The sequence below is a fragment of the Rosa rugosa genome, chromosome 1 (genome assembly GCF_958449725.1).
Source record: "Rosa rugosa chromosome 1, drRosRugo1.1, whole genome shotgun sequence".
NCBI classification, from domain to species: domain Eukaryota; kingdom Viridiplantae; phylum Streptophyta; class Magnoliopsida; order Rosales; family Rosaceae; genus Rosa; species Rosa rugosa.
In genome coordinates, this window is record NC_084820.1 from 13,586,313 (window position 1) to 13,613,994 (window position 27,682).

General features: G+C 37.6%; 1 protein-coding gene across 2 annotated transcripts; it reads left to right on the forward strand.

The window, feature by feature from the left end:
* Nucleotides 1-18,702: 18,702 nt before the first annotated feature.
* LOC133719073 (BEL1-like homeodomain protein 4) lies at nucleotides 18,703-25,391 on the forward strand. 2 transcript variants are annotated; one of them, XM_062145811.1, is made up of 5 exons: nucleotides 18,703-19,072; nucleotides 19,376-20,782; nucleotides 21,871-22,256; nucleotides 23,119-23,179; nucleotides 24,457-25,391. In XM_062145811.1, exons 2-5 carry the CDS (start codon nucleotides 19,445-19,447, stop codon nucleotides 25,120-25,122), a joined length of 2,451 nt encoding a protein of 816 aa, XP_062001795.1. In that variant the 5' UTR covers nucleotides 18,703-19,072; nucleotides 19,376-19,444; the 3' UTR covers nucleotides 25,123-25,391. The 2 variants fall into 2 exon arrangements, with proteins under 2 accessions (XP_062001795.1, XP_062001796.1); XM_062145812.1 differs by having other exon boundaries at nucleotides 19,072-19,203.
* Nucleotides 25,392-27,682: the final 2,291 nt, after the last annotated feature.

Genomic DNA, 27,682 nt, shown 5'->3' on the forward strand with positions numbered 1-27,682 from the left:
CCTTTTCCCTTCCTGTAGTTCTCATTCTGCTCTAGGGCAGTAGCTAGTTGACACTTTAATTAACCTTACCATGTTATGAATATATTTTGCAACTCTTCTTCCACAATTTTTTACACAAGACGTGCATAAGTGTTATCCTTATCGATCATTATTGGTCTTGAATACGAAAAGAATATGGAGGGTTTGAGATGTTGGAAGGACATGACATCAATGGTGGAGTTGGGTGGGCCCTAGCATTAGGTCAATTAAGCAATCTCTCGATCAACATGATATATGAAATATTTATCTCACAAATTACTGGACTAAATTCAGTTTACTCTATTAAATTTTAGAGCAAATATTTGGTCATTGATCATTTTTTTTTAATCACGATCATCCTTGTGCATCTAAATTGCATCAGCCGCATCTAAATTTCAAGTTCTCCATTTGTGATGTCACTTGCTGAGTTGAAGCTGACATGAGGATCCACTTTTCAACCTTTAACCATATAAAGGCTAAATTCTCAAAATAACATTTTGGGGCTAAATTCACAACAAAAAACAACATATTGAAAAAATACTCTCTTAAATTGAAACCATTAGGGGAGGAGAGAGAGAGAATTTCTGATTTACTCTCTCTCTCTCTCTCTCTCTCTCTCTCTAGTAGAAAAGAATACTTCAATTCAGGGTTAATTCGATGATTAATATCCATCCTACAATGGGGGTATATATACAAGTACAAATGAGTAGTCTAACTCTAATAGGAAACAATCTTTTCATAATTACAAGATTTTCTATAATTACAAGATATTCTAATTAAATAAGAATCCTAATTACATACGGATTTACAGCGATTCTATACTCCCCCTCAAGTATCATGCCCAACTTGTCAATCGCGCTGTCAAATATCTTCCTGGACACTCCTTTAGTGAGAACATCAGCTAATTTCTCATCTGAGTGTACAAATGGAAAGCGAATAACCTTTATGTCAAGATTTTCTTTAATAAAATGACGGTCAACCTCCACATGCTTTGTTCTATCATGCTGAACTGGATTATGTGCAATCTCAATGGCAGCTGTATTATCACAATGCAAATCCATAGGCCTTTTAAGCTTGTAACCCAGGTCTTTCAGGACATTACGGATCCATAACATTTCACAGACTCCATGTGTCATACCTCGAAATTCAGCTTCTGCACTTGATCTGGCAATGACTTTCTGCTTTTTGCTACGCCAAGTGACAAGGTTCCCTCCAACAAAAGTAAAGTACCCAGATGTAGAACGTCTGTCAGTTTTACCACCAGCCCAATTTGCATCCGTATATCCAACAACTTTCAATTCATCTTTTTTCTCAAACAGTAACCCTTTGCCTGGTGCCATCTTCAAGTACCTCAAAATACGAAAGACTGCATCCATATGCTCTTCACTAGGACAATGCATAAACTGGCTAACAACACTCACAGTATAAGTAATATCTGGTCTAGTATGTGAAAGATAAATCAAGCTTCCTACAAGACGTTGATACCTCCCTTTATCAGTTGGAACTTGATTAAGATAAATAGCAAGTCTGTGATTCATCTCAATGGGTGTCTCCATTGGTCTGCAGTCCAGCATCCCCGTTTTAGCAAGTAAATCAAGGACATACTTCCTTTGTGAAAGCAAAATCCCCTTCTTAGACCTTGCAACTTCAATACCCAGAAAATACTTCAGTTGTCCCAGATCCTTCATTTCAAACTCCTTTGACAGATACTTTTGCAATTCATTCATCTCTTTCGGATCATCCCCTGTAACAATCATGTCATCAACATACACAATAAGAGTTGTAATTTTACCATTCTTGCGTTTGATAAACAAGGTATGGTCAGAATTGCTCTGTCTGTACCCAAAGGCTTTCATGGACTTTGAAAATCTTCCAAACCAAGCTCTTGGAGATTGCTTCAAACCATACAAAGATTTCTTCAATTTACACACCTTGCTAACGTCACTTAGGTGATTCTTAACACCTGGGGGCACATCCATGTATACTTCTTCCTCCAAATTCCCATTAAGAAACGCATTCTTCACATCAAACTGGTGCAAGGGCCAATCTTTGTTTGCTGCAAGTGAGATTAGAATCCGGACAGTATTGATCTTTGCTACAGGTGCAAAAGTCTCCTCATAATCAATCCCATAGCGTTGTGTATATCCCTTGGCAACCAACCTCGCCTTGTATCTATCAATAGTTCCATCGGCATTAAGCTTCACAGTAAACACCCAACGATATCCTACAGTCTTCTTCCCAGCCGGCAGAGTTACTAACTCCCATGTTGCATTCTTTTGAAGAGCTTCTAATTTTTCATTCATCGCCTTTGTCCATTTTGGATCCATCAATGCATCCTGCACGTTACTAGGAATAGATACAGTAGATAATTGATCAACAACAAGTGCATATGACCCAGACAACCGATGGTTAGACATGTAATTAGCTACAGGATATTTAGCTTTGGCTTTGATGTCTGGCTCATATTGTTTCTTAGGAATACCCTTGGTAACCCTCTGTGATTTCCTAGAATCAATATTATCTACCCCAGATAATTCATTCAAAATTAAAGGTACCTGAGGAGGAATATTCGCAGCAGATTTTTCAGTTGATGATGTAGAGAGTAGGGCTGGATTCGGTTGAATACCGAGCATGATTCTCATCAACCGGCTACCGACTGATTAGAGGTCGGTTTCCCAAAATTGCAACCGAAACCGAACCGCCGGCGTCAGTTACTGACGAATCGGTATACCGGAATTTCGGCTCGAGATCGGTATACCGGAGGAGAGCCGAATCTGGAATCGGATGATGAAAAAGAGAATCTGATACGATCTTTTTCTTCTAGATTTGCATGTAAAGATTCAAAATTTATAGGACCCGATGGTGTTTTGTAAAGATTAGAAATTCGCAGGACCCAATTTGTGTTCTATGGAGGAAGAACTCAAGATTTTGACTTCTTGGATTTTGGGAATTGGTGATTTTGGAGTTCCAAATCCAAAACCAGCAGTAGAGAAGAGGGAGAGGAAGAAGAAAGGAAGAAAGAAACCTAATAGAAATCTGCCATTTCAACAGTTAACTTGATACATCCAAGTCCCAAAAGAAAGAAGACGAAGAGAGAAGAAGAAGAAGAAAGGGAAGAGAGAAGGAGAGCATTCTGTAATTGCAATTGATGAAAAAGGAGGAAGAAATAAGATCTCAAAAGAAGAGAAACAACGAGTAAAGGCCTTTTGTTTTAATTCGATAGTAAGAGCTAGGACCCCATAAATAAAAAGTTTGTATATATTATAGTAAGAGTTGCTTCTGCTCTAGTGGTTGGGAGGAGAGGCTGCGTGTAAGAGGTTTAAGGTTCGAACCTTACCTCTTACGAACTTTTATTAATTTTGGTATATATGTTCAGCATGTATGTATATACGGTCGGTACGGTATACCGACGGTATGCATATATCCATACCGTAGTAGAGCCGAAGTCAGCCAAACGGTACGGCTCAGCCGAGCCAAAAGTCGGCAGGCCGAGTTTTCGGCCCAAATTGGTTCGGGCCGGTTCGAATTTTGGTTGGTTCGGCAAAAATTTTCAGCCCTAGTAGAGAGGGGGAAAAACTCTGACAGATGAGAACTCTGAATTATATTCTCTTCATTGGGTGTATCATAGTTGGGCTGGTCAATGGGTAATTCGTCAGCTTGTGACGTTTCATATATTCTAGGACGCATTGAAGCGTCGTTGTCACTTTGGGGATGCAAGCTGACGTCTTGGCGTGATGCGTCTGTCTTGTTCGACAGATCATGACGTCGGCTCGGTTCAAGGGATGGTCCTACATCGCATCTGTCCTGGTAAGTTGGGGATCCTACTGGTCCACCGCCAATAGATTCAATGTTCCCAGATTCTTTTTCTTTTTCGTTTCCTACTGTCCCAATTTCAGTTTCATTGTCAACTGGTGCTGGAGAATTCCCAACTCCAAATCTCGATTCCAATGCTTCTAATTCTTCAAATTCAAATAAATCTCGAGGATTTCCTTCACGACCTCTCTCCCCTTGAAGGGAAGACTCTGAAACTCTCCCTGAATAATAAGACTCGGATTCACGAAAAGCAACATCAAGAGAGACATGAATAGTGCCAGTAAGAGGATCATAACATCGATAACCCTTCTGGAATTCAGCATAACCAACAAATATACACTTACGGGCACGGGGATCAAGCTTGCTGCGTTGAGGCTTGGGAATATGAACATAAGCTGTGCACCCAAACACTCGGGGCTCTAAATTAGGCATAGAAGGGATGGTCAAAAGTGTATGAAGCTTCTTATGAGGATTCAGAAACTCAATCACCCGTGAAGGAGTACGGTTGATAAGATATGCTACTGATTTCACTACTTCTCCCCAATAGGACCGAGGTACATTCATGCCAAACAAGGAACCACGAACAACTTCCATCAACTGCTTGTTCTTCCGTTCTGCTAAACTATTCTGTTGAGGAGTATAAGAATTGGAGGTTTGATGACGAATTCCATGTGACCGGCAAAACTCAATCATAGGGCCATTCATAAACTCTCCACCATTGTCAGACTGAAACACTCTGATGGATTGTTGATACTGAGTTGCCACCATTTTGTGAAATTCGGTAAACATTCCAAATACATCACTCTTATTCTTCAGTAATGACACCCATGTCATGCGAGTGCAATCATCAATAAACGTTACAAAATACCGAGCTCTAGAAAGAGAAGGAATTTTTGCAGGACCTGAGACATCAGAGTGAATCTTCATAAAAGGGACATGACTTTTATTAAGACTCGGTGAATATGAAATACAGTGACTCTTGGCCAGTTCACAAATGTCATAATGGAAATCCAAATCACTGACAACTGAAAACAAATGAGGTTGCAGCTTCTTAAGATAACTAAAAGATAGATGACCTAAACGGCGATGCCATAACCATACAGCTTCCTTCACATTCTCTACCCCGTTGATCTGATTAGCTTGTCCCAAAAGATGCTTCTGTTTCTTTCCAGTCTCTGTCAGATACAGGTAGTATAATTTCCCCCTTCTAACACCATAACTAAGAATCCGCCAAGTCAGAATGTCTTGAAACACACAGAAAGACGGATAGAAGGTCACAATACATGCAAGAGCTAAAATAATTTGACCAACAGACAGGAGATTATAAGTTAGTGATGGAACAACTAAGACAGATTCAAGGGTTAAGGTATCAGATAAAGCAATAGAACATTCTCCGGTGACCGGAGTTGGAGTACCATCAACAGTAGAGACAACATTTTGAGGGGAACGTCTAAGGTTTTTCACAAGAGTAGGGTCATTGGTCATATGGTCAGATGCACCTGTATCAATTATCCATGTACTATTAAAAGTAACCTTACCCTTCATACCTGACCGCACTACATTAGCGGAGGCATTGTCTAGGTAAACTTCCTCTGTAGTAGCAACAGCAGCCTTGCCCAGATTCTTTCGCGGTTTCTTGGTGAAGTCTCATAAATCAGTGTAACCAATCACTTCATAGCACCGCTCTTTGCTATGACCTAATTCCCCACAGATAATGCACTTTTTGTTTGCATATGGATTTGGTTTACCTAGAGGACGGCATGGAGAAGGTCCTGAGAAGCGTGGAGGAGGACCCTGTTTGCGTTGAGCCATAACAGAAAATTCGGTAGCTACCGAATGCCCCATAGCCTGTTTCTCTTATTGCACCATTGAGGAATTCAGGATTTTCTAGGGTTTTAAGATGGATATGAATGTTTTGGAAAAAAAAAGAAGCTTTTTTTCTCTCTTCTTTTTCCGAAAAAAGGTTGGGTGATGGTGGTTTGAAATTTAGGGATGGTTTGATTTCAATGGTGGTGGTACGCAGAGGTTTGTGGTGTTCTTCGGGATTCAGGATTCAAAGGATGCAGTGCAAGTTCAAAGGATTGAACCTGCTCTGATACCAAGTAGAAAAGAATACTTTAATTCTGGGTTAATTCGATAATTAATATTCATCCCACAATGGGCGTATATATACAAGTACAAAGGAGTAGTCTAACTCTAATAGGAAACAATCTTTCCATAATTACAAGATCTTCTATAATTACAAGATATCCTAATTAAATAAGAATCCTAATTACATACGGATTTACAGCGATTCTACATCTCTCTCTCTCTAAGAGAGAAACATCTCTCTCTCATACAGAAACCCAGAAGAAAAAGTTGTTTCACAATCTCTCCTCCTCTTCCGATCCCAATCTCAATCTCAACTAGTCTTCATCTTCGATTTCGGTCAATCTCTCTATCCTAGACTTCGTTTTCGTCTTTGAATCTCTCAATCTCAAACTTCTTTGATTCCAATAAGTGAGACAAGGCTCCTCCACATTCTCTGCCGCGTCAACCGCCTCCGCTGCCTCTTTTTATTATTTTCTCACCCCTTCTTCTTCTTTCTTAATCGGCACCCTTTCTGTGTTTATATTGCCTAGGTATTTTTGCCATGTCCCCATTTTTTATGTTCTTGTATATTTTTTTTTTCAATATAAGAAAAATCTAGATTACGAAGTGAGAGAAGATAGCTGATATGTTTGTTTTAGATTGCGAGAAGAAGGAAGAGCCGGATTGCTTCTCAGAAGCTTCAAAACACAGCATTTCGGGGTTACCCGATAAGCTCCAATGTTTTTTTGATCAATTTCTTGTAGTTTTTCTGCGAGAAATATGTACTCAAGATTCGCTCTGGCCTCTGCCTCCGATACTTGAAAATAGGGAGAAGGTAGATTTATTTAAGTTGTTTTGGGTTGTGAGAAAGAAGGGTGGGTTTGATTATGCTTTGGATTCCGGGGTGTGTGATTTGGCTGCTAGGGAGTGTGGGTTGGGTTCGAGTTTAGGTGGGGATGTTGGTTTACTGTAAGCAATGTTCTAAAAAACGGCCTAGGCGCTAGGCGGTAAGAAACCGATCGGATTTTGGCCTAGGCGTTGCCCTTAGCCGCTGGGCTACTAGGCGGGCTAGGCGGTGCTAGGCGGGTACTAGGCGGCCCTAAACCCTAATTTATTCTATATTTTGACTATTTTTATATTTATAATTAATTTTTAGACTTTAAATATTTTTATATATATTATTATAGGTCATAAAAATAATTTAAAAATTAAAAAAATAAAAACCGCCTAGGGCCCTAGGCTCTAGTCCCCGGGTCACCGCCCGACTAGCGCCTAACGTTTTTTAGAACCTTGACTGTAAGTATCTATATTTGCTTGAGAGGCTTCACGAGAATAAGGATTTGGAGTGGAGTTTTGGTAGTAGTGGCATTGATTTGAGGAAACAGTTGATAGATTTGCAGGATGAGTTTACTGAGTTGTAATGATTGTGAATCCAACCACAATGGAAGTGAGTTCTTGTCATAAAACGAAGTGGGAGCCTTTTTGCGGAATGCTGAACTGGATTTAGGGTTTGGAGTCGGTTTGGAATTAGGGGAGGAAGGGGGCATGTACATTCTACCCTTCTTAGAGGGTCAAAGACTTAAAAGTTGGGCCCCATGTTGACTCCAACTCAGTACATAACGTCACAAATTAAGGTGAAATTTGGACGCAGCTGATGCAATTTGAAAACGCATGGATGATCGTGATTAAAAAAAAAAATTAAGGACAAAACTGATGTTTGCTCCAAAATTTGAGAGAATAAACTGAATTTAGTATTACTATTAACTTATATATTTGCATAACTTTTCTTAAATAATAAGTACAGTAGAAATCGTTAGGTACAATTGTATTATAAAGACTGATGACATTTTTTTTGAATATTTGTGACACTTCAGTTTCTGTAATGAGCGATATTATTGAGAGGGAATTCTTGAGGATTTAATGTCGAGGCAGTATAGTTGCTTTCTTTGATTGATAAGTTCTGAAACTGAGCTATTAAAGGGTGTAGACATATTAGCAAACGGTGTCTGTAGTGTGATTGGGATGGTTTTATAATAAGTGCTATATATATACAGTTCTCATATATATAGTTCTCGCAAAAACTACACGTTCCTAAATAGTAGTTGCAATCAGATACTCACCGGCCGGACCACAGTTAACAATAATCACAAAACTGACAACACTCAAATTTAGTGATATAGTATAATTGGCAAATAAATGAATATGTCTATTAATATACAGTTATTTAAAGCAGAAAACTATATACTTGCCAAAAAAAAAAAAAAAGCCTAATTTAGTTTGTTTGGATTAAAATTGTGCAGCATTCATGTGTAAAAGTCACAATAAATTAGTGCATTTGCAGCTAATTACCTAAACTAATACTAATAACTGTACATGAACTTAATTCCTCATTTGAATTTGCATGTTTGTAAAACATATACTGATCATAAGCTGTATGAGTCAAATATACTAGAGTTTCATTTAAAAAATATATATATATATTAGAGTTTAAATTTGGCTCATTTTTCTTAGGGAAATGATATAGGGCCTCAATCAGGCCTAAAATTTGTGGCATCAAATCCTAGGTGTCATGCTATGTAAGCAAATACAAATTTCATTTTCAATTCCACATAATATATCTTGCCACATCATACTATTGCAGCACCAACTTTACCCTTTTATACTTCTTTTCAGATGTTAGGGTGAATCAATTACAATAATGAATTTAATTAGCTGACAAAAAAAAAAGATAAGCTATTAATTATGTATTAATTTAAGAGATATGTCTACAAATTCTTTGACCAATATTTTTCTTAATTTAATTAAATTCTTTCCTATAATTTTTCTTTCCAAATAGCATTAATATATTGAATTAGGTGTCAAGAAATAGGCATTAACTTTTCTTTCCAAACATTGATTAATTTCATCCAAAAAAATAGCATTAATAAATTGATTTTGGAAAATAAGTATGTCTAAATTAAGAGATAAGAAAAAATTTCAAGTTAGTAGCAGCCATTAATTATCATCTACAATCTAAATATATGGGAAAAAACAAACAAAAAATAATAAACTCAAATATAACGTTTAAACCCTAGCTACATAAAGAGAAAAATTAACAAAAGAATATATATAATCGTATGAATATGTATTTTTCACATTATATTTTCAAAATTTACAAAAACCCAACAAAGGTTGAATTCATATACATGTGTTATGCAAATCTATTGTGATCAAATTTATGTGCAAATTCATTGACAGAATTACATGAAAGTTTTCTATTTTTAATTGGAGAAAAAAATTGTTATTTAAATCTAAGCATGAGTGTAATGAAAAGAAAATGGTATTTTGAAAAAAAAAAAGCCAAAATAATTTTTTTTAGAAAGCCAAAATAACAGTCATTAGATTTTGGAATGATAAAATAGTATTTTTCTCAAGAGTTACATGACATGATTTGACAAATAGGTAATGTGTGTAGGTGACATGACATGACACCTAAGATTGAGGTCACAAATCTTAGGCCTCATTGAGGCCACAAATCATTTTCCTTTTTCTTATCGAGCTTGATATTAAGTTTGAGATCTGTTTTTTTTTTATTAATTTTTTTTAAATACAAATAACGAGCTGAACAAACGAAAAACAAGTCAAAAATGAGCTAACTCAAACTATTTTGAGTTGATTTACAACCATACTTGCACATCGTCTGGTAACAAAATGGTATTAAACTATACCCGATATATCTTGGTGCAAAATCAGGGCTGAATGACGTGACCTCAACACATGACATGCATGTACAATAAGCAACAAACTAGTTTTTAACATAACATGATGTAAACACCTTTTATTATACGTCCTCTAGATCAGCCCCAAAATTGGATGTAGCTAGCTAGCTAGCAGTACTATTTCTTCTTAACACCAGATGCCATATCCAGTACTAGTACTGGACCGCAATGCATCGATGTCACCATCTAATTAAATTTGCAATTTGCAACTCACCATCTAATTAAATTTGCAATTAGCAACTTGCAAATTGCAACCTGCAATGATAAAAGAAAGAATGACACATGATGCATGTCTTTCTCCAGAAGTGGTGACATTTTTCAGTTGCTGTGAATGAACATGCAATGAGACTATCGAATTTCTTGAGAATTCATTTCTAGGCAGAATAGAGTTGCTATCTTTGATTGACAAGTTTTGAATTTAGATATATACCTACTCTAAAGCATGCACATATATTGGGATATACTGTTTATCCGGAAATTATTCTATGTACCGGCGGTGTAAATGACTTAGCATTTATTAGGTAATTTCAACCCTTGATATTTATAGTAAACATTTTTTTAACCAAAAACTGTATGTAATGTTATATAACTATCCGTTCGAGTTTGTACAAGTGCACGTGAGTGCTTTGAATTCTCCCCCCTTTTATGCACGGTCGGCAAGTATGATGGTGTATTCCATGATTTAATACTTATATATGGTAATAAGTGCTCTATATAGCCTATATTTACAGCCCTAGGTATACGCAAATCAAGTCTATACATTGGTCATCACATGTTTAATCTTTCTTCTTTATAAAAAAACAATAATATTAATTGAAATTCTAGATTCTAAATTATTATCACCGTGTTTTTATTCAATTGCATAAATTATAAATTAATTATCAGAGCTGCTACCACCATCATACCGATCGACACCTTCATCCGGCCCGGCCATGTATTACGCTTCAAAATTGTTTTAGTCAGGTGACATAATATCTGGCTAGCTATCTATGCACTGATCATTGATATCTGAAATGTGATTGCAAAGACTCCAACATTTCCACAGGCATTACCTAATTCAATAGTTGCAAAAAATAGTGAATATAAGTGTTCTATTGATTGACCCAAAAAAAAAAGAAGCAAATATGAAAGTTGCGTTATTGTGTTTTTTCTTTCTAGTTAGGAGTCTTCTTATTTGTATATAGCGTGGACATTGAAACTAATTAACTATAATCATTCAGAATTAGTAATCAATTACGTAATCTAGATAATCTATTATGCATGTTACTTGCAAGATGATTTTTACCCAATATATCAAAGAGAGCCGCCGAATGCAATGATGATCACATGATTAAATGTGATGAAATCATGAAATTGAAATCATGAAATCGTGGAAGGATGTTAAGTTGGTCCATTAATTGATCTAGATTATAAGAAGAATAAAAAGTTAAAAACACTTTGATTAATGAACACTAACACTAAAGAACTTTAAAAACAATCTAAAATTTTGAATCGTGATCCATCTTAAGGATATCCTCGCCGGAAGGATCAAAATCAATTACATACCAACCTCTCGGTCTTCTCACCACGGGATGTCGTATAAGGTCTCAATTAGGTTTCCTCTCCCCCTAAGATAGGAACAGAAATATTTACTAATCCACAAAGACATTTAAACACTATAACAAAAACATCGTTTGCTATGAGCTCATATGATTATTTCTAATGCATGTGTACGTTGGTGCACTGAATACTCTCTCGTACATATGAACGCCGATGTTTCATCTAAATTAGACCTAAGATACAGTTTCTGAAAGCACCTCACTAAAAAAGTAAGGGCTCTTGACCATATACCCAATTTGGGCCCAACAAATGGCCACTTACTCTACCAAAAGATTTGTGTGCCCATTTACCAAATTTACATGTAAAAAGATAAGTTTGCCCTTAAAATAATTAAAAAGTCATTGAAGACTTCGCTGGAATCCGGTCACCAGCCGAAGGTTCATAAAGAGGCCGTTGGGGACTTTTATCACCCCCAATAAATTTTTATTGGCGGCAATAAAATATTTATTGGGTATTATTGGAGGGTAATAAAAAGTTTATTGGGGAGCAATAAAACAGGACGCGAGACTTTGGTCACCAGTTCGGAGGTTGCTGGAAGTTCGCAAAGAAGTCGTCGGAGACTTTTATTACCCTTTAACAAAACTCAATAAATTTTTGTTGGATGGCAATAAAAAAAATTACTGGGGGGCAATAAAAAGTTTATTGTGTATTATTGGCAGGGTTCTAAAAATCGGCCTAGCGCAGCATTTCCGTCCCGATTCTCCCTTAGTCGAGAGGGTTGGGCGCTGGGAGTAAAGTCGGCCGCCTAGGCGGGTCTGGGCGGCGCTGGGCAGGCTCTGGGCGGTCGGCCCCTAGGCACGTTCTGTAATTTTTTTTTTCTTAAAATCTATTACTTTGTTAAAATCTCTCAGACCCGATCTCGACTCAAAAGTCAAAACCTAAACTCGAACTCTCGAAGTCTCTCAACACTATTCTCACTTTTCATTCTCTCACCGTCGGACAAAAACCCAAAACTGAAAACCAAGACCTCTCTCTCGACCATCGACGACAGCGACAACCTGGTTCATATATGAGAACTGGGTCTTCTGGATTTGAATAAAGTACTGGTTTTGATAAGTTGATGTTACCTATAGTTGATTGAGCGGTGATTCGTTGCGAAACGGAGCGGAGGCGAGGTGGGAGAGAGGTCATTCGGGCGTTGAGAGGGGCGGAGCCGGCGAGGAAAGTCTAGGCGATGGAGCTTGGAGGCTAAATCCATGGTGGGTCTGTGAGAAAAAGGGAGATCGAGAATTTCAGGGAGAAGAGAAAGGGGAAGTCCCTTTTCTGTGGACTGTGGGTATGAATACGGAATGGATCTAGAAAAATGTATTAAATATTATGGGAAAATCTATTAAATATTATGGGATGGATCTAGGCATCTAGCCATCTAGGAAAAGGTGTTTGGCACCTTTAATTATACGATTAATTTTTCTGGTTAGTTGGCTGCTAAAATAGACGAACCAAGGTCTGTCAATTCTAAAAAACAAAAAAATGATATTTTTAGTCTTAAATAATCTCATAAATGATTAAGTCATCAAGAACTAGACCTGTAAATGGACCGGATTTGGATCGGATCGACCTAAATCCAAATCCGTTTACTTAAAAAAAAATTCGATCCAAACCCGCTCCGTTAACCCGGCGGATCGTTGATAGCTCGATCCAAATCCGTATCCGCCGGGTTAACGGATACCCGATCCACCAATCCGACCCGTTATAATTTCAAATATTATAAAATTTTAAATAGTAATATTAAATTTATATCATGATACCTCATAAGATATTAATGAAATATTAAAACAACATGAAAAGTATCACCAAAAGTAGAATTACATTATCAAAATTCTTAATGCTTCTTGAAATCTTGGGTGATAGACTGTCCCTTAGATTTCTGCAAAAAAATTGTATTAGAAATTCTTCATATTTTATATATTTTTTAAAATAATAATATATTAATAAAAAATAATATTTTATTATTACAAAAACGGGCTGGATCATTAACGGATCGGATCGACCTAGATCCGTATTTGATCCGTTAAATAAACGGGTTAACGGATTCGGATCATTAACGGATCAACGGATCAAAACTTTCGATCCAAACCCGTCCAATAGTCACGAATATGGAGCGGGTCCGGATCAAAATCCGGTCCATTTACAGGTCTATCAAGAACACACCTAAATAACTCTTGAGAAACTACATTTTATATGTAATGAATATGAGAAACTACTCTTTATACGTTATAAAAATAAAATTAAAATTAAAAATTAAAAACCGCCTAGTCCCCGCCTAGGCTCCCGCCTAGGCCTCTGGGCGCTAGGCCCCGGACTACCGCCCGACTAGCGCCTAGCGTTTTTTAGAACCTTGATTATTGGGAGGCAATAAAACCGGTCGCAAGATTCCTGCGGCCAGTGGTCGAATTCCGATGACGGGTCATCTGATTCCTGCGACCGGTCATCGGATTCCAGCGATCGGAGTCCCGCAAAGTCTCTCTCTCTCTCTCTCAGTGACAAAGGGAGAGAGGGCAAAATTGTCCCAAAAATAAACTTAAAATAATAAAAAATAACTTAATTGGGTATTAGGGCAGAAAATATGTAATTTGTTGGGTAAGTGGGCAATCTTATAAGATGTTTAGGTAAATAGAGTTAGTGTAGCTCAAATTTGGGTAAATAGACATTTTCCCAAAGAGTAATATGAAGATTTCTATATTGCAGCCTTGCAAACGAGAGCGGAATCACGTTGGGGCACGGTGGGTTCCGTGTCCCACTGTGATATTTTAATTTTTTTTTCCTTAAAAATTTTTGGAAAGAATTATGTCTATAAAATATTTAGAGTTTCCTAATATAACCAAAACCTAACTTGCTCTAGTGGTAGAGCTTGTTTATATGTTATGGCTAGTCTTAGGTTTGAAACATGGTTCAAACATATCAGACTTTTTTGTTTTGTTTTTATATTTACATTAATACTATTCTTTCTTATAGTTTTAAAATTCAAATATAACTTTTATTCCTATCATGAAAAATTATCTAAAATCTAAAAGACTAAAACTATAAATTTGATTAGTAAAATATATCATTTAAAAAAAATATTGATCTTTCCATAACCTTATTCTAATTTATTATTTGTTACTAAAGTTTAAAATATTTTAAAAAAAAAATCTAAAATTTTCGAGTGCTCCACTTGAGATTAGCTTTTGGGCTCTGGCTTTGCCACTGCCTACAAAGATTAAAACAACTCATTGGATTTCAAAAGAATGCGGCAAAAATTATCGCAACGTTATTTAAATGAGAACCAATTAATTGATGAATTAGATCTCGCTCGATTTTTGATAAAACCAAGTTGATGAAAACAACAGATGCATTGGTGCCCGACAAGCTAGTAAATACTGTAAATGTGATAGATCAATTAGATCTTGCTCTAAAAAAAAATTCTCAATGTATGCATGTTATATTATGATAAATATCGCCCTCATTATGATCATGAACTATCACATAATTGTAACTTGTGCTATAAACTCCATCATTCTTTTCATTATCAAAATGAATTCACTAGTTCATAGAGCTAGGCTAGGAGCCAGGGAGCTAGCGATGGATATATGCATGCCTATTGCTTATGATGAAGATTGATGTCGGGTAGTATTAGTTAATTTATGAGAGAATGTGCTTGATCGAAACTTGTAGCTAGCCATGCATCACAATTAAAGTTGTTTAATAGGTCCCCTACATAACTAATATGTAGGAGAAGATGGTAGAGCGTAGATGGAGGAGATCTATCAATTGATGCTGGCTTTCCTCCATCTGAAAGGTGCTTGATCTTGATCGATGTTATCATGCTAGTACACTAGTACATGATGTGCGTTGTGGGAAAAGGGGTGGTAGTTATATAGGTTGTTGCTTCGAATGGGTTGAACCCATTTTAAAGCCAATATATATTCTCGATATCTTATACGAGAATGACACCTAGATATTGTTTATACTGATCTGTAGTTAGTTTTCTCATATTGATACATAAATTAATTTTGTAATTCGAACTTGACATGCTTCTCTTATTGTCAATAGTTACAAATATATAATATTGTCATATTCTCAGAGTGATTAATTAAATAGCAAATGCATTTAATTGATTCCTACAGTTTCATATATAACATTTTTTTTTCTTCCTTTCTAGTTGTCACCAAACAAATTTTTGATACAATGGTTGTTGGATGATAGGGCTTTTTGGTCGATATTGTTCTTGGTTAAAATAACATCAAAGTTCTTATAAACTCCAAAAAAAAAAAAGTCAATAAAATGCATTTTTTCTAGACGGTATTCTGATGATAGTAGTAAATTATCACATTTGTAGAGAGACTAATTTAATAATTAATTGTGCGGATGCGCTTACTTATATGAACTACAAGATACCTAATGAATCGGACTTGCTATTCTTCCTTCATCAAACTCATTGAACATACATAAGAGGGATCTAGAAGGTTTTTGTCATATATCTATTTATTTGTAAAGCCAAAGCCGAAACACCTAAACTCTCCACAACCATGCATCTATACAAAGGGTGGCTTCTATTCTCTCCCCGTCTTCCTCTCACCCTTTCCCACATTGATCCAACGTGATCTCCATAAAAGAAGAAAGCAAGCAAAAGAGAGAACAAAAGTAGTGTGTAGGTAAGGCAATTGGCAACTTCTCCGAAACATTAAACATGCTCCATTCGAGTACCAGACTAAGGTAGCTGCTGCAGCAGCATGAGGTCGATGGTGGTAGTAAAGCACACGTGCACGACCGACTTTGGCACGTGACTGGAAAGTGAATAATAATTAAACTGTAACAAGCGTGTAAGGGACTAAGAGCTTAATTTGGTGGATTCACGTGACATCATATCCCAAAAGACGACAGATGGTAGAGATGAAGCTGGTTGGGCTGTCAATTATCAATCCCGTTTGCAGTTGGAAAAAGAAAGTTTCAAATCTTCTTCTCAATCCAGAATTTGATGAATTTAAAAAGAGGTCTAAGATTTTTAAGTCGGAAAATTCAGAGAAAATTTCCAACCTTTCCCCATTTGTTTGATTTATAATACAAGTTACTTGCATCCGAAGCAAACAACATTTAATGGGAGGGGATTAAATGATCTAAAATAGATGATTATGTATTGCTTAGCAGCCTAACAATATAACATGTTTAGAGTGTTAAATATGATTATCCTGAATCAATAAGTATTGAGTTTTTTCAATTTTTCGTCGATATATATTAGATTGAGATGGCAGTTAAAACATTTCCATCTGAGGTTGCCTGACTCGAATTCATTATGCTTATCTCACAGATCTTTTATATAGATGACGCATATAGCATTTACATCAAATCTTCGATGCATTTGTGTAACATAAAGTCAACAGAACTCACAGATCATTGGAACGTTTCACAAAGCTATACAATTGCAATTCTAAACGCAGAGGAGAACCTTTTTGGGTTATTATGCTTCGTCGGAAACACTGATTAATTACTTGAAAGCTATGCCATACACAGTCTGCTGTACTTTGTGTTACAAGGAAAGTGATCAAGGCTAGAAGTAGGGATGTGACCCCAATCTTTAGACCTGTAAATTTTCGTAACAGTCAAATATGTGAGTTGTATTATGTATACAATGTATACAAGTCACTAATTAAGTGGATTTCGTTAAGATATTTGATTGGAAATGGATGTTTGGTCATGGGGCACAAGCTGAAGCACGAGTACGTGCTTATATATTTGTCTAAACTAACCAAGTTTATTATGCCCTACTTCAGCCAATGATCACTAATCATATGCATGGAAGGCACTCTTGTGAACAGAAACTCCCAAATTAAAGGGCACAAACAAAGGTATTGGATTATTTGTGATTAAAATAAACTTTAGGGTTTGGTTAATAGAAAATATGCAGCCGCAATAATACACACATGCACGTTTTGGAGGGCAACATCAGACGATCGGAAAGCATACTCACATGGCCAAATCGAAGCTCCATGCTTTGGTAAGTTGATATTGAGAGAAACGAAAATTTATATTTGCTTTTGGCACCAACATGCAAGCATCTTCAACTTCAACGACCCTAAAATATTTCTCTATCAAACAATTTTATGTGATTGAATACACTAGTACATTACTTTACTATATAAAGAACATTCTACACTACAAACCCATAAAATAATATTTTATATGTCATTTTTTTAAAGCTAATTTAACTAAGTTGTAGCTATAACTCCATTAATCTGTTGGAGAACATATTCTAGGTCATTTTCAGACACAACTATTTGTTATTTCGAAGGATTTCAGGGGAAATGCTCTTTACCAATCTCGATTGTTGCCTCATTGGTAAGGATGCTAGACCTAAAAGATGCAATGGAAAGGTGAAGGGAGGTGTTTTTTCTCGATATCTACACAAGATGATCGAGCAACTCATCAAGCGTAGGTACAAACTACTCGCTAAAATATTTAACCAATACCGCCTGTTTTTTAAAGCCGACAAAGAAGGCATATATAAAGACAAGGTAACAACCCCTTTAAACCAAAAAGGATAGAAACCACAAATAACATCTGTGGAGATCAAAGGTCACGCCAAAAACCAGTACTGGAATTTCCCCATCTTGACATTGCCCATCCCACACAGGCGGTTAAGTGTGATTTTCAGACCCAGAAATTTACCCTACTCCTCTTCAAGCCCAACTTCTCGCACGTGCCACCCATCCTTTGCGTGCACGCTCTCCTCGTTAAATAAATCTTGTCCTCCATGATCTCCATCTTACTATGGTTGGGTTATAAATGCCAATGAGCCATCTCAAAATGACCAAAGTGCTCTTACCAAACTTATGGTCTTGCTCCCTCAACATAATCATTGGCATGAGTATCATGGTCATTTGCACACATCAAAGGATGGTGGTAGTTTGGATCATCGAGATGACTTCGTACTCAACCTTATCTCTTATTTTATTCCGTAGTTTGCGTTGGTTTCCGAAGGACACCAGTAAATTACAATAATAGACACCATCCCAAAAGGGCATTTCGGTCATTTCATCTTAGTAAATGCCAAATTCGAAAACTCAAGTAAATCAAAAGAATTGCTCATTTTGAAGAACAATTTTAAGAGGCAACTCAGACAAGTAAATCATAGTCACATATATTTAATTTAAATATTAAAATTATAACAACACAATAAATGTAAGATGCAATCATACAATTCCACACAAATGAGGACCAAGACTTTTCTAAAATATATGGACGAGAATACCCTTAGTCTACATACTCTAGGCCGGGTATGAAAGGGTCATTTGATAAAAAGAATATTAAATATATTTTCAACCTCTTTTTTCCAATTTTGTTTGATATGCAAATTTGTTTAAAAATATAAAATCTTCTGGCAATTTGAAGAATAAAATAAAATACAATAATGGGGTGGAAAAAGAGGAGCCTGAAAATAAATAGATGAAGAACAGCGACCGCTTCTCTTTCTCTTTCTCTTTCTTGCTCTCTCTCTCTCTTGGAGCTTAGCTGCGTTGTTGGCTTGAGAGAGATATTAGTACTACTCCTACTCTCCCAAACCCAAAAACAAGGCCACCATTTCAATTTATATTTGCTGAGTTCCATCTCTAAGCTGCAGAAGAAAAAAAACACTACTCACTCCTGCAAAAGGAGAAAGAAAAGGAGAGAAAGAGAAAGAAAGAGACGACAGAGAGTCCAGAGGCGACAACACAGAGAGTAGTGAGAAAGAAAGAGAGAGAGAAAAAGGAAAGGGAATTGAAGAAGCTTTCAATACCACAGAAGGGAAAACGATGTCTGAGAGCTTTACATCCTTTCATACTCTGCAACTCCAAGAGGTATACATATAAATATATATTCATCATGATATATGAATATGAACAAAGCTGAAAATGATAAAGGCAGGATGAAAAGAAGAAATTAAAAAAGCACATATATCACCAACAACAAAGAGTAGTAGTAGTAGTAGGTACTAGTACTACCCCCATTGTTTTCTTTCTCTCTTTATCTCTCCCTTTTCATTTTTAATTCTCTTATTTTTATAACCAGCTAGCTTCATGAATGAAATGAAAGACTCAAAGCCCATGATGGGTAATGTTTGTTTTGTTTGTCTCTGACCCGATCCGTGCTCAATTGAACAGTAAGTGGGTGGTACAAAGCGAACAAGGGGGAGGAGATATGATGAAGAACAAGATCATCACAAGTTTGATATGGGAATAGCAACAGTACAACCACTCTCACCAATATTCTTCTCATCAAACTCATCAAAGGGTACTCACAATAATTCAATCTCGGAAAAGTACTCCAATTCAGGTAACTCTATGTCCCAAGACTACCATCAAAGCATCTACAGCTTCCCCAATGGCTTCGAAAGATCGGCGGTGACCACCCACCAAGAGCAGCAGCAGCAACACCACTTGGCACAGCAGATCCGGAGGGAAAAGCTGAGGGTGCAAGGGTTCGAGCCACCTCCTCCGCCATTGGTCGGGTTAGACGAGGAAGAATCCGGAGGCCTCAATCCGGTGTATGAAACAGCTGGGATGTTGTCGGAGATGTTTAATTATCCTGCAGGAGTCGCACCACCTGCAGAACTGCTTGAACATCCGATGACTGCCGGCTATCGGATGGCTCGGCCGCAGCAGCATCAATCTGCTGCGCCCGAGTGGTATGGAAGCAGACAAAACATGGTGGGCGGATTGGGTCCATTGGGGGATTCAAATAAGAATCAGAGTGGCCGCGACAACTTAGCAGCTCATCAGCATCAGATATCGACCATTAATGCGGATTCAGCTGCTGCCATGCAGCTTTTTCTAATGAATCCACAACCAAGATCGCCTTCTCCTCCAGCTCACTCAACTTCTTCTACTCTTCACATGTTGCTCCCTAATCCTTCATCCACTACTTTTCCTGGGGCAGGAGGCGGAGGAGGAGGAGGAGGAGGAGGAGGGGCTTTTGGTCAATTCTCATGGGTGAGTCAAGATACTCATGGCCATGAAGGCGGTTCCACAACTGGTCCTGCCCACCAACTCAACACCAGCAACATTAACCCTAGTGATCACCACCAGCAAGGTCTTTCATTATCTTTATCCACTTCATTGCAACACTTAGAGGCAGCCAAAGCCGAAGAACTACGAATGGGAGATGGTTCCGGATTGTTGTACTACAACAATCCGGAAGGGTCTTCTAGCAGTGCACATTACAACCAGTACAAGAATCTCGTTGGTCATCAAAGCCAGCAGGTTCATGTCGGGTTCGGGTCTTCATCTTTCGGGGTTGTGAATGTCTTGAGGAATTCAAAGTATGTCAAGGCCGCCCAAGAATTGTTGGAAGAGTTTTGCAGTGTTGGTAGGGGTCAATTGAAGAAGAACAAATTGGGTCGACAGAATAGCTCATTAAACCCTAGCTCCAATCCAGCTGGCACCAGCGGCGGTGGTGCTGGCGGTGGCGCCTCTTCATCTTCATCAAAGGATGCGCCTCCTACTTTGTCAGCCGCTGATAGGATCGAACATCAGAGAAGGAAGGTCAAACTGTTGTCCATGCTTGATGAGGCATGTATACTCTCTCTCTCTCTCTACTCTACTTTCTCTCTCTGCCAACACCCCTCTCTTCCTCAAGAGTCAAAGTTTTTTATTAAAAGCTCCATTGTTTTTTTTCTTTCCCAAGTCACCGGGACAAACAAACAGAAAATTCCGGCCACTTACATTACACAATGATTTTTTATTTAACTATTTTAAAACTTTGCAGTCTAAAATAGGGAAAAGCCGGCTGGTGATAATAGGGTTCTTTTTTCCTCATAGGACCTGTAGTTTGGTTGCTAGGCTTTTGGTTAAACATTATTCTATTCAGTTCTATTTTATTTCATTGATTGGCTTCGATTGGTGATGGTGAAGTGCCAAGGTAATAGTACTATCGTAGTAGTGTCATCGCAATAAGCAACATAATTTATTAGGCTGATCATCTCCCTATACACCATCATTGTAAAATTGCAGAGAAGTTAGTCGAGCTCCTGTGGGCTAATTCATTAATTTGATATCTTTCTGTTCTTTTTGTTTTTAGTTTTTGAACTCAAGCGTGTTGGCTCTACATGGACCCAAGAAAACTGATATATATTTCCATTCATAGTTGCCAGCCATTAACAATCATTTCACTGTACCAAGCAGCACCATTTGATATATGCATTTACTCTTCTACTTTGTGCTCCCTTTTAAGAACCACACATAGGCTTTTAATAAACTGAAAGAGGAGGAAGATGGAGTTCTCTCTCTCTCTCAGTCTCTATCGGTCTGCTTGCTGGTTTTTCTGTCACACTCATTTCGTATGTTGCAATTTTCTCTCTTACTTGATCTTTCTGGTTTTAGTCACCTTCTCCTTTTCTTCTGTTTTACTTTTATTAACTACGTACCTTCTCGATCTAATCTAACATGAGCTTGACATTTTATCTGTTTCTATGGTTGCTTATTAAAATGCGGCCTCCTTTTAATTGTATTCCACGCTAGCTATATCGATATTTCAAAAAAAAAAAAAAAAAATCACCAAAAATGTGAGCGTTTAAGCCTTAATTAAGTGATTGTGACTAATTAATTAATTAATTAACAAACATAACATTTAATGTATATGCATGGCTATAATAATGCAGGTGGATCGAAGATACAACCACTACTGCGAGCAAATGCAAATGGTGGTTAACGCATTTGATCTGGTGATGGGTTTCGGGGCCGCGGTGCCGTACACAGCCCTAGCTCAGAAGGCAATGTCACGGCATTTCCGGTGCCTGAAAGACGCGGTAACAGCGCAGTTGAAGCACAGCTGTGAATTGCTCGGAGAGAAAGATGGTGCGGGGAACTCAGGTATAACCAAAGGAGAGACGCCGAGGCTAAAGATGCTAGAGCAAAGCCTGAGACAGCAAAGAGCATTTCATCAGATGGGCATGATGGAACAAGAAGCTTGGAGACCCCAAAGAGGCCTTCCCGAACGATCTGTCAACATCTTGAGAGCCTGGCTTTTTGAGCATTTTCTCCACCCGTGCGTTGCCTTTTCACTTCTCCTTTTTTGATCTACTTGCGTTTCATTATCACAATCATAATCATAATTAGACCTAATCATTATATTAACTATTGATAATGTGATCATACCAATTATATAAGTTGATAGTTTGACAGCATCTTAAAATGTTTAGGGTATTATTTTTTAGCCAGATATTTCATATGTTAGGTTGTGGTCATAAACAGCTAATAAGATTCAAAGTATAATAACATACAATATAGAGTTTCTGATCACATTTCCCTTTAAATAAAAGAGGCAAGAAAAGGAAATAAAAATCCTTCTGATCACAAGAAAAAGAAATAGATAGACAGTAATAAGTTAGTTCATTCATTTTCCAAGTTCTGATTACTGCCTAAAAGGACTTGTAAATTAATGGGCAATGTCCTTTGGCTGACCAGCCAAAACCTCTGGGAAAAAAAATAGTGCATTTATAATTTAAAAAAAAAATAGTGCATTTATTAAAGCATGCATGTGTATATAATATTCATTTTCCAAGTTCTTTTTTTTTTCTTTCTGATATATATATATCAGAAAAAGAAAAAAAACTTGTATTATTAAAACTAGCTACCAGAGAGATATGAGTGAAAATTTTTTGTAACTTTGTGCAGTACTAGTCTGCTAGCTCCTGCATTGCTGAGCTAGCAAGTGATCTTTCTAGCTATCGTGTCTTAGATTCTCACGCCCATGCAGAGATAGTAAAAGAAGAAAAGGTTTTGAAGCTAGGCAATAATAATATCTGATATATACGTAGACTAAGGGCAGCATAGAGGGTACGAAATAGCTTTATACAGTTAAGGGGCAAGGACTCTAATGTCATTTTCTCTTCTGGTCTCTTTCTCAGGTACCCAAGCGATGCAGATAAGCATCTGTTGGCACGACAGACTGGTCTCTCCAGAAACCAGGTTGGTACTCTCTCTATCACTCTATCTTTCTCTATACTTGTTCTCGATCTATCTCTACCTAGCTAGCTTCATATACAAATATACACGCAGCAACACACACACACACACACACACACATATATATATATATATATATATATATATATATATATGTTATGTATATATATATATATATATAGAGAGAGAGAGAGAGAGAGAGAGAGAGAGATGAAGGCGCGAGTGATGAGAAGGAAGGAAGGGACCAGCAGTTAACATTGTTTTGGATTATATGTATTTCTCCGGTTTCTTCTCAAGGCTTTTCTGCTGGCTGGGAGAGAAAGACAATGTGTTTTTTCTGCCCCCGCATGTCCTTTCCGTTCTTTTCTTTGTTAGACTTTGGATTCTTTAATTACTCCTTGACATAAATTCTGATAACAGTGTGAAGGGAAACCCCACAGACAATAATAAAAGAGCTGTGCCATGCAGAGTACACAGTAGATGAGTCTCATCTTTGAATCTCTCTCTCTCTCTCTCTCTTCTCTCCCCTCTCCCTCACTCTCTCATATAAAATGAAACCTTCCTATCACACCCATAAACTAGTAAAGATTGATGAAAATAATTAAACTTTCTGTACTTCAGTACTTAAATTATTGTTACCACTGAGATTATGCCTATACATAACCTAGTAGCTTCATCTACTGTTTCATTAGTTGGGCCATTAACCTTGCATCTTCATCTACTAATATTCCTGTTTCCATCCCATGTGCGTTTTCATTTTACCTTTGCATGAAAAGCCATATCATAAAATTTGTCTACTATATCTCTCATCTTTATGAGCTATGTACCTTACCTTTATGAGTCACTGGAGATTATTTCGTGTTGCATAGTTTTCTTCCTAGGTTAGGTTTTCATCTAAAAAATCTGAAGATTAATCTATAATAACTATAATTCGGCGATTCTGACAATTAGGAACGCGAAGAAGTTGTCTCATTTAGCTACCCTCAGATACAATAGTATTGCTGAAGTATGTAGTTAATTACGACGATTTATGCACGTATCAGCACAATGTAATGTTCGGTTGCTAGAGATCTGATTTATAGTACACAGATCGCACATTCAAGCAGCGATTTACCTGGATAATGGTGATTGCATGCATCAGTGGTCCAGATTAGCAAACATGATTAATGAATACACGTACATCTATAATATTAAAGCGGGTGTCCTATTTATGACTTCGATGATTTGATTTGTGCAGAGACTTTAATCAATCAATGTGTTTTGTTTAATTGGATCTGCAGGTCTCAAACTGGTTCATCAATGCTAGGGTTCGATTGTGGAAACCCATGGTGGAAGAGATGTACCAGCAAGAAGCCAATGAAGAAGGTGGTGGTGCAGTTGCAGCAGCAGCAGTATCAGTAGATCAAGATCAGAGATCAGAACAACGCAACAACCAAAACAACAACACTAGTGACCACCACGCACAGACTCCAACGCCTCCCACAACAACAACAACGACAACTGCCATGTCAGCCACAACGACAACAACAGCAGCTACAAGATCCGATATCAATGCCTCCGAAAGTGACCCTTCACTCCTCGCATTCAATAGGCAACGATCCTTCTCGGAAAACCAATCCACTACTCCTACTTACCCCATCAACATGTCCACCAGCACCACCGCCACAGCTCTGGTGGCGCCGCCTGTGCCCTACGCCACCACCGCCGACGACACGTGTCGCCGCGGCAGCATGGACTACGGGACCACCTCGGGCAACGCATCATCATCAGCAGTTGCAGGAGATCATCAAAGTCTTCATCATCATGCAGGGTCTACGCTTATAACGTTCGGGACCACCACGGCGGGTGATGTGTCTCTCACTCTAGGGCTCCGCCATGCCGGAGGAGCAAACATTCCCGAGAAGAACACTTCTTCCTTCTCCATTAGAGACTTTGGGGGCTGTTAATTGATTAGTATAACTAGTTAATTATTTAGCCTCCTAATTAAACTTAATTCTCTCTATAGTGTAAGTAGTTTAAACAAAACAAAAAAAATATTTTTACGTACCTTCCATTCTATGAAGAAATATACATGGTGATAAGAATTAAACCTAGCATTAAGAGTAGCTTAGCTTTATGGGGTACAATATTGTAATTGTATAGTAGATATCGTTTTTTTGTTATTTTTCTTTTTTCATTCTAAAAATTACTAGAATAATATCATGGAAAATTATAATTTGAGGGTCGGGATTATGGTATTATGATCATAATATTTTTTATTTTTGAATAATGAATGAGAAAGGCCATGGAGGTGGGTTTATTAATTTGTCTCTTTGTTTTACTTGTACATCTAACATGAATCATTATGTATATGATTGAGTATTGACAAGAAACAATTTATGATTGATGGTAAATGATATGCTTAGCTAGAAAAAGAAATTGTGCCTCCATAGAATCACATGGTGGAGACCATAGGTGTAAAGATCTGAATTTAAGGCATGTCTAAGTTTGTCGACGAGGTCAACATGTGGACTATAGTGTCTTTGGCTATAAATATATAGCTCCAAATTTGAGACTGTTTGTTTCATCGAGTCATTTCTCTTTCATTGGGCAACCAGAAAATTTATTGCCTTGATATGAAGATGGACAAAAATTATGTGGTAATACTAAGCAGTGTATTTGATGAATTGGGATTGTGTGCTACAAAACTTATATAATTGATTGTTCTAGAGAATGCCTGCTCACCTAAGGGACAGTTTTTAAGAGATTGTGAGGGATAAGTGAATCTGACGGCTGAAAATAAATGAACAGTTTTAAGTTGTTATAATTTCTGCTTTTATATTTAATACATGTGGTTGAGATGCATTTGTCCCTCACAGTCCCATAAAACTGTCTCTTAGGTGAGCAAATATGTGTTCTAGAGTATGCGATTGTTAGGACATTGATTTTAGGGTTTTCTAATTATATGATGCAGTCATTATTTACTTAATGAAGTTCATTAGTCATGTTTAATACAGCTCGGTTGTTATTAATTACTTCAACAACTTTCAGAATAAACATGTAATTATGCTTTTGGATCATTATAGAGATTCTTAGGTAGGGCTGGCACGCCACATGACAATACGCCCAACCAATCATTGTCTATGCAGGGGGTGTTTTGGGTATTTTATTATAATTAAACATGGGTTGATACAATTAAAAAATGGGATAATGACCATTTACACAATTTTAGGATAAAAATTGCCCACTTACCCAAACACTCTAAGAGATCATTTCCCTAATACCCAATTAATTATTTTTTATTAATTTTTATTTATTTTTGAGACAATTTTGCCCTCTCCTTCTTTGTCACTTAGAGAGAGAAGTCATCGGAGACCTTGCCGGACTCCGGCGACCGGTGGCCGGCCGCGGACTTCGTTGACCGGAATCCGGCTACCGGACTGGTGACCGGATTTCGGCATCTGATTTTATTGCCCCCCAATAATACCCAGTAATCACATTATTACCCCCCAATAATCATATTATTGCCCCCCAATAAAAAAGTTATTGCCCCCCAATAACAAGTTTATTGAGAATCAATAATTAGTGAAAAATGAAGATGTTTTTAATTTTGAAAGTTTTAGGCGGTTTATCCAAATAAATAATCTTATTATTGCCCAAATAAACATTTTATTGCCCCCCAGTAATCTTAATTCTGCCCCCCAATAAACTTGCAACAAGACGATTACAACAATTCAATATTAGTACAAACAGTCACCAATCTACAAAATCTACTAAACAGATGCTATTATAGTATATAACTGGAATTAAAATATTTTTTCTGCATATTTTCTCATACTAGACAACTTGTGGCATGTGGTCTGCCCAAAAAAAAAAAAAAAAAGAAGAAGGAATTTTGTAGACGTCATCGATCTTAGAGGCTGAATTCGAATTAGTACCTGAAACTCAAAACACAAATCAAACTAATCAAATCCACCAAAACCTTAACCCTATATCCAATCACCAAATCAACACTCCGAATTCCCCACCGGAATCTCCCGGGAATTTCTAGGAGAACTCCCTGCTCTGCCGCCATTGTACACCGGAGCTTTGCTCAGCGCACAACCTCCAATCGAAGCTCGATTTCTCGCCGGAGTGCTTTGTGCCGAGTTAGGCTCCGAATGCGCCTTCCTCCTCTGCCTAAAACCCTAGGAGTTCCGAAGCTAAGACCAGCACTTCCGGCTTTATCCAAAGCTTTGAGCTTTCTCTCCGATAACGAAAACCTACTGGATCTAACCTCTTCGAGCTTCGGATGCGATCCAGCGCACCGCCGATCGGAGATTGAGGGCAGAGAGACGACTTCAAGCTTCGGATGCGATCCCGCACCCCGCCGATTGAAGATTGAGGGCAGAGGGAAGACTTCGAGCTTCTGATGCGATGCGGCACACCGCTGATCGGAGATTGAGGGTAGAGGGACGACGGAGAAAGATAAAGAAGACGAAGTAATCGGACTTGGTGGCGGAGGATGTAATCGGAGGGTCTCGACGA

Bases quoted from the DNA above. Each gene is read 5' to 3' on its own strand.
- LOC133719073 (XM_062145811.1), top strand. From the start codon at position 19,445: ATGGGAATAGCAACAGTACAACCACTCTCACCAATATTCTTCTCATCA. The intron at 20,783-21,870 runs GCATGTATACTC...ATAATAATGCAG, and splicing joins TGTTGTCCATGCTTGATGAG to GTGGATCGAAGATACAACCA. The intron at 22,257-23,118 runs GTGCGTTGCCTT...TCTCTTTCTCAG, and splicing joins TTTGAGCATTTTCTCCACCC to GTACCCAAGCGATGCAGATA.